Genomic DNA, 8193 nt, shown 5'->3' with positions numbered 1-8193 from the left:
ATTCCAGCCGTGAACCTCACGCTTTGATTTCACGTCACCAAGGACCTGGCCGAGTCCATGCGACCTTCTGTAATCCAGTACAGCTAAGTACTTTGATTTCATACGAGCACGCACTACCATGAGACTCGCATATTCCACCATTGAAAATTATTATACCCACTCACATCGCCAGCACATACAATCCACCTGCAAATCACAATATACATAATCACCAATCAGCAGATGCGTACATTTCACGCTCTGATAATATATCCAATTGTGTTTCCCTTCTATATATCTCCGCCGACAGTTGAGAGAGTCGCCAAAAGGCTGGCCCAGAAGTCTCTCTGTCTCTCTATCTGTCTACACGTTTTTTTCTTTTTTTTCTTTTTTCACCTCTATTTAAAAGTCAGAAATGATTAAAATATGCTTCAACGGTTCCAGTTCATGCGAGCAAAACGATGGCGTTCATCGCACTCCATTCCCAAGAAACCCCTCAAAAAGAGCAAGATTTGTAAAAATAAAAATAAAAATAAAAATCAAATCAATTAACAGTACGCAAACAAACAAAAAGGCCGTAGATAAGACAGCTTTTTCAACCCATATATATATATGGGCATACATACATGCCAGTTAATTTCCCTTCTAAGCGCACTCTCTGTCTCTCTCTCTCTCTCTCTCTCTCTCTCTCTCTCTCTCTATATGCATCGGTCTTTTTCTCAAACACTGACACCCCCCCCTCACCTTCCCTTATATCTCTCCTCGAAACTGTAGCATTGAAGCTTCGATATCAATCTACGAAATGGTTGGCCTCTGATTTTCTCTAGTTCAATTGTCGTTTTGAGTTTGGTCTACTTCGGATCAAAATGGACGGCGGGGGCGGTGATGGTACCGTGAGGCTAGGGGCTCTGAACTTGAGGCCTGATCGGAGTGGCGTTGAATCGGGCCCGGATGTGTCCGTTTCATCGCCAGTGACGAGACAGAAAGCTGCTGCTGCGAAGCAGTTCATAGAGAATCACTATAAGAATTACTTGCAAGGTTTGCAAGATCGTAAAGAGAGGTAAAGAATTTAATCCTTGATCTTTATTTTCTTTCTAATTCAGATTTGCTTCAATTACGATAAATTCTGTTGCTTTAATTGAAGTCAATAGGAGGTCAATGTTTAATGCATGTGGTCCTAAAACTGTATGTATACGTTTTCTTCAATTTATTTTGCCGTAGATTTGAAAATTATGGTCCATATTTTGTTCCTTCATATCAGCATTTATTTGTCTTACTGGTTTATTAATTGAGTCCTATAAGGATTATTAGAAAAACAAGAATTAGCGAAGCCTCTTTTGTTTCATTAACTTCTCAACTCTGTTTTAGACGTCAAGCGCTTCAAAGGAGAGCACAAGAAGCGCGGGTATCAAATGAGGAACAAGAGGAGATGCTGAGGAATTTGGAACGCAGGGAAACTGAGTACATGAGGCTGCAACGACGTAAAATTGGAATTGATGACTTTGAACAATTAACTGTGATTGGTAAAGGTGCATTTGGTGAGGTAAAAGAAAACATGACTATTATATATCAACTTCCAGCATTCTTTTGTATGATTCATGGATCAATAGAATTTTAGGAGATAAAGTAAAATGTAGTTATTGAAGTGTTGCACTTGGATAAAATATAAGATTTGCTATGTTTTTGCTATATATTTGTTGCCATTCGAAGCCCAATGGCATAGCTTTAGTCTGAGCCTAGCTGCTCTGGATATTTTACTATCATACTTCATTTTTCTGTAGTGTTATTTTTACCATAGCTATGGTGGAAAGACAGTATCTCTGACTTTGTACGTCTAACACTTGTCTATTAATGTGTTCAACAAACGCAGGTCAGATTATGCCGAGCCAAAAGCACTGGAGAGATTTTTGCCATGAAGAAACTGAAGAAGTCTGAGATGCTAAGCCGTGGGCAGGTGAGGCCAAAAAAAAAAGGGGGTTTCACTAATGTTCAAAATAAGATCTCCCTTTTATTGAATTTGGGTCTGTTGATGAGATGATCCATTTAAGCAATTTTGTTCAATTCGGCCAATGCACCAGCTGATGCATTAATGAACAATGATCCATTTAAGCAATGCTGACTTTGGGGCATACCTCTAATCAAAGCACTTTCAGATCTCAATCCATTAGATGCACCCCCTGCTGCCTTTCTTTATCATTGTGTCACATGTTCCCATCAACCTTTATTTAGCCTTTTGTTGTGCTTTTGCATTGGAAAATAACTCATGCTTTGACAAAGTAAATGCTTTGTCTTTCCCAAATAGTTGTTTGATTCAACATGATTGGATATTTTTGTGCCAAGATTGGCTAGCATTATGCCATCACCTGCAACTAATATTAAGAAAACTCTCACAAAATAACTAAAAAGAAGAGATTCTTTCTGGACCATCATAAATAAATATGATTGCATTGATAATCTAAATACAACATTCAGCTCAACAACAACTTGATCCAATATCGTAAGAATTCTGGGTACTTGATGAAGCATTTTAAGTCACCTGAACTCTGAAATATCTGTATCTAATGTATACTAATTCTTCTTTTTTTTCCCTGCCTGTTTTAAGGTTGAGCATGTCCGATCTGAGAGGAACTTACTTGCTGAGGTTGATAGTCGATGCATTGTAAAACTTTTCTATTCCTTTCAAGATTCTGATTTCTTATACCTTATCATGGAGTACTTACCTGGTGGAGACATAATGACACTATTGATGAGAGAAGATATTCTTTCTGAAGATGTTGCACGCTTTTACATAGCAGAGAGCATTCTAGCTATACACTCAATTCATCAGCACAGTTATGTTCATAGGTATTATAATTATGTATATCAGTAGTGTCTTTTACAAGTTTATCATATTTTTTAGGACACCAAGTTCATCCACATATTTGTCCACATTAGAGTGGGTCTTTTTGTGTCTGAACTCCTATGACCTGCTGAATTGGAACCATTTGGTTTAGTCTTCATGTTTATAGTTCATACTTCATACCAGGCCCAATTTTTTAGTTCTTAACTTCTTGTTCATGGTTTTTATGTGGAGTGGAATGGAATGGTTTTTATTCTTGTAAGGACAAGAAAAATATATATTTATGGAGAAGGTGTATCAATGCCTAGAGCATAAGCTTCATTTTGAAGCCATACTTTTTGGTTGAAGATGGCCTCAAAAGGCTACGAGTTTCTCAAAGTTCTTTAAGACAATATTTGAAGAATTTTAGAAGAACACAAATCAATTTTATAACCATCAGTCTTGCTGGCAGGACAAGACTATAATTCTCATCTTTACTTGTTTTTTTTCTACTCTGAGAATGTTCTGCATGCAGGGATATAAAACCTGATAACCTGATACTAGACAAAAATGGCCATTTGAAGCTTTCAGATTTTGGTCTGTGCAAGACCCTGGATGATAAGTATTCAACAATTTTACTCGAAAATGAAGATATATCTACTCAAGAATGTGCAATTGATGTTGGAGGACATTCTGTTAGTGATCGAGCTCCTTGGTCAATGCCCAAAGAAAAGTTACAACAATGGAAACGTAATCGCCGTGCACTGGTATTAGCTTAATACATTTCTTCTTCTAAAATCTTATTTTGGCACTAACTAAAAGATTGAGCTATAAATCTGTTATTCTCTCTTTTTTCTGTTAAAAAAAAAAGAGTATGCTATTTATTTTATCTAAGGTGCAATATGCCAGCATATCAAGCTGCGACTTCTCGTTTTTACGAAGATTTTGCAGTTTCCTGACTTTACAATTGTTATTCTAATTTAGAAATGATTTCTACATGTTGATTTACATAAATTCTCCCTTAGGCTTATTCAACTGTTGGAACTCTTGATTATATGGCGCCTGAAGTGTTGCTAAAGAAGGGATATGGAATGGAGTGTGATTGGTGGTCCCTGGGTGCAATCATGTACGAGATGCTTTTAGGCTACCCTCCCTTCTGTTCTGATGATCCCAGAATCACATGCCGCAAGGTAGTGCAGCTAATGCCTAAACAGTGTTTCTCAGTTACTTGCTTAGCTTTTTAAGGATTTGCTAAATACAGAACATATCTATCTTCTATCAGATAATCAATTGGAAAACATGCGTCAAATTCCCTGAGGAACCAAAGATATCAAATGACGCCAGAGATCTTATCTGCCACTTGCTCTGTGATGTTGAAACAAGGCTGGGGACCAGAGGAGTGGATGAATTAAAGGTATTTGCTTATCCAAGAATAAGAATATTCCTCCTTGCCAACATCAAATGATACTTAAGAAATTTTGTGTGCTTGTTACAAACTGTCAACTTTTGAATAGCATAGGGAATGGTTCATGAAAGACGTTTCTGCTAAATTGAAATTGTCCAGTTGTAAAATATGCTTGCCACATGTTTGTTCTTAATCTTGTTCTTAATCTTGCAAATCGGCACATGCCATTTGCTGTATTATTATGGAACTTTCTAATATTCTCATCAATACCTTTTTTTATTGTGGTTTGAGCTGCCAAGTATTCTTAATTCATCAATATTTCAGGCACATCCATGGTTCAGATGCATTCAGTGGGATACGCTGTATGAAATGGAAGCTGCATATAAGCCTACGGTCAATGGAGACTTGGATACTCAAAACTTTGAGAAATTTCCTGATGTGAGTTTTTAGTTCACTTTCTAGTGTTCCTTCTTTCTTTCTTTCATCTTATTCTCCTCTTTTCTCTCCTACTTGTCTCTATATGAAAAGGAAACCTTGCTAAGACTTTGTTTCTTTGGCAGTTGGAAGGCCCACCATCTGCAATACCAAGAGTGGGACCATGGAGGAAGGTAATGTCATTGTTTGAGTGTGAACTTTAATTCACTATTTATGGTAAAGCTTGTGAACCAGGTTAATATCCAAATAATAATAATAATAATAATAATAGGGGAAAATAGAAGTTAACTATGTAATAACCTTGCTGTATAGTTCTAATTTTGCTATATATGTGCATCATTTTTCTCATTGAACTACATATGCCTATTTTCAGCTTTTGGCCTATAGTTTTATATGCGCATTATGCTAATTTTTCCTGTATATTTTATTTGTTTCATGATGCAGATGTTGACCTCAAAAGATACCAATTTCATAGGATTTACTTTCAACAAATCTGATGTCCTTAAATCGCTAGAAAGTTCAGGTAACCACTCTTAAGCTTGGCAATTTCACTAAGGTATATGATATCTGTTAAGAAAATAAAAACTCACAATTAACGAACACGAAATTTAAAGTGGTTCGGTGTAAGTCTAGTCCACAAATAAATATTCTATTATGAGAAAAATAATTACAAACACTAAATATTTTTCTCACTCACAAATCACTCAAATCCTCAAACCCAATTACACCCAGAACCTCACAAGAAAAAAATTCTCTCTAATTTTTCTCTCTCAAAATTGTGCTACACTACACTATCAAAAACTGGGTTACTCGGAAAAATAGAGTATCAACTCCTATTTATAGCCAACAAAATTGGCTCACCTTTCTAAACCCAAAGTCGGCAATTTTCTTTGCAGGTAAGGAATTGGATAGTTGTATAATCATTATTATTATTGATATTATTTAACTAACATCAAGGCAACTTGGGCTGTGGACATTTTTCATGGCTAAGTCTTTTGACCAAGCCAATTTGATCCAGCTAAGTTCTTTGAGATGAAGCAAAAAATTCTTCATAATTAAGAATTAAGTCACCGACTTACAATGTCAAATGTGATTTTGCATGATTGTGAGTGTATGACTGTTGATAAAAATTTGGAAGTTCTTCCTTTATTCAGTCATCATAATATCATATTATAATTATGCAAATTTACTATATCTTAATTGAGAAATTTATTCAATAGTTTAGTCACTTTATTACCACTGCTCAAACAGCAAATTAATGAAGCTTAAGTATATTGTCTTGCATTGCATGACTAATAAAAGCTAGTATGATTGATTTTCCTTTGATTTCAGGTGCTGATGTGAAATCAAATGTATCTTCAAAGTCTCCATCTTTACTTTCCTTATTAGGTATGATCCCCCAAAAGTCTCACCTCAACTTAGTAGAAGGGTAAAGCTGGGTTACCAATGCAGTTGTGCGGTAGAATATTAATGCATGATAGATCATCTAGTTCTCAAAAAGAAGGAACTAATCCTTATTTTGCTCATCATCATGTATTGGTGCTAGTTCTGTAAGTGACTCAACAATGCATTTGACAGTTGTGCCTAGTCTAGCATCACAAACCCCTACTTTTATTGGTTTGAATTTCTGATAAAAGTCATTTCTGTCAAGAACCATGGCTCTGGAAGGGATTTGTTTTTATTTACATGATTGGATTGTAGCATTTTTATTTTCTACATGATCGGGTCGTAGCATGAGTTACAAAAGAAGTAAACATTCCAGGCTAGTCCTTGATTTTACACATGCAGAATCTGGTATTGGTTGGATTAACTCCATGTTGTTTCTTCTAATTTGCAGGCCAGATTGACCTGCAAGAAACTGTGGTACCAAAAGAGGATCAGACACTGGAAACTTAATCTCCCACTATAACATTTTGATTTGATTGCAATAGGTGTTCCAAGTTTCTTCACAAGCAAAATTTGCAAAAGGTAAAATTATACATGACAGAATTGCCTAGAGTTTTGTGCAGACATAAATAAGGACATCAGCTCAAGAGTTGATGTGATGTTGGGTTCTATTCTTTTTTATTTTCTTGCAACAAACGTGATCTGATACTGTAAAGCCAGTAAATAGTTCAATTCAACTGGGATACAATTTTTTTGAGAGCTTATTTAACCCTTATCTGTGTCAAAGTCGGGTATTGTTTATTCAAGTTTGTACATTAAAACAGACATCCTTTTCCTTTTGTTCCTTTTACAGTACTGGTATTGTCTACATGAAATTCAGGGATTTTGAATGTTGTTCCCTGACCATGCCATCAACATGACCAAATTGCATTTTCATATTGAAATATTCGTTATTCATCAGTGGATTTGGAATTACTTGCAGTCGAAGGTGACATTTCTGTGGTTTCAAGTTGTAACTACTTGCAGCACTCATAAATCAGAAGATAAGCGTGTATTCCATTCTCTAGGCTCATGGGTTTATATCAATGGACATATTCTGGAATAAGATAAGCTAGTCATAATTTTCCAAATATTTAAAAAAAATATATTAAAAGACGAGATCAGTAAAATATAAGTCTACTATCTCATACTAATTGATCCATATTAGTGAATAAATTTATATTATTTTAATTAATTTACTGATAAAATTAATGGTTTTTATTAGAACTTATAAACATAGGGTCCTCAAGAAATTATTTCTTCATATTAAGAATCTAAATTTATTAAAAAAAATTTTATCTTAGTTACAATATTTGTGGAGATAGAATTTCTAGTAGTTTAGAAGTAGAGTTATATTTTTTTCATGTATTATTATATTAAAAGTGAATTTATAATTTTAATATCTTAAATAATTTAATATAAATAATTAATACTATATTTTCCATTCATAAATTCCCCCTCATTCATATTTTTATATTTCAATTTTCAATACCATTTATTGCAAATAGTATAATTTCTTATTAATTAAAAATAACATATAATATATCAATGGTATTATTATAAAATTGAATAAATTCATTAATTATTTATTGGCAAAAGATATAATTTTTTTATTTCAAATGAATTTTTTTTAATATCAATGATTTATAAATATATATTAATATTGTATTTGACAATTTCTTTACTATATTAACTTAATTATACACATCTTTATTTTTTTTTTCTATGTTATGTTATGCTATTTTTTTTTTTTTTTTTGATCTTTACGAAATGTGGTTTTATCTTATATTAATAATTTTTTCTTCTAAAATATATCTTTAATCCAATTATGATATAATTATTGTGTAGTAGAAAAAAAAAATTAAAGTTATATATATATATATTTTTATTTTAACAATGGATATATATATATATAAACTTAATCATCAAAAAAGTCCATTTTCAATCCAATAGCCACTGCAGTTGTCAAAATTTAGGACCTTAACAGTCACAGTAACTACTGGACTAAAAGGCCAGCCAAAACCTGAGATTTTAGTAGTTGATGTGAGTTTTGCTGGTCCTATTCTCTCTTCTATTCTAAAGTTTCAAAACATAATTTTATAGTTAAGATGAAAATGTTTTATATTTAATA

The 8193-nt window shown here is 33.6% G+C and overlaps 1 protein-coding gene across 1 annotated transcript; it reads left to right on the top strand.

The window, feature by feature from the left end:
- The first annotated feature begins 643 nt into the window (after positions 1 to 643).
- LOC110649250 (uncharacterized) lies at positions 644 to 6787 on the top strand. The gene is made up of 12 exons (XM_058133548.1): positions 644 to 1039; positions 1348 to 1522; positions 1850 to 1933; positions 2582 to 2823; positions 3333 to 3564; positions 3823 to 3987; positions 4080 to 4211; positions 4527 to 4640; positions 4763 to 4810; positions 5082 to 5160; positions 5970 to 6026; positions 6475 to 6787. The coding sequence occupies exons 1-12, from the start codon at positions 846 to 848 to the stop codon at positions 6531 to 6533; spliced, it is 1581 nt and encodes a 526-aa protein (XP_057989531.1). The 5' UTR covers positions 644 to 845; the 3' UTR covers positions 6534 to 6787.
- The last annotated feature ends 1406 nt before the right edge of the window (positions 6788 to 8193 follow it).

Source organism: Hevea brasiliensis, chromosome 2 (assembly GCF_030052815.1).
Source record: "Hevea brasiliensis isolate MT/VB/25A 57/8 chromosome 2, ASM3005281v1, whole genome shotgun sequence".
Classification (NCBI taxonomy): Eukaryota; Viridiplantae; Streptophyta; class Magnoliopsida; order Malpighiales; family Euphorbiaceae; genus Hevea; species Hevea brasiliensis.
Note: the sequence above shows the minus strand (reverse complement) of the source record. Positions and strands in the feature narration are given on the sequence as shown.

Coding starts and splice junctions, on each gene's coding strand:
- LOC110649250 (XM_058133548.1), top strand. CDS start 846: ATGGACGGCGGGGGCGGTGATGGTACCGTGAGGCTAGGGGCTCTGAAC. Junction 1,934..2,581: donor AGATGCTAAGCCGTGGGCAG/GTGAGGCCAAAA, acceptor GCCTGTTTTAAG/GTTGAGCATGTCCGATCTGA. Junction 5,161..5,969: donor TAAATCGCTAGAAAGTTCAG/GTAACCACTCTT, acceptor CTTTGATTTCAG/GTGCTGATGTGAAATCAAAT.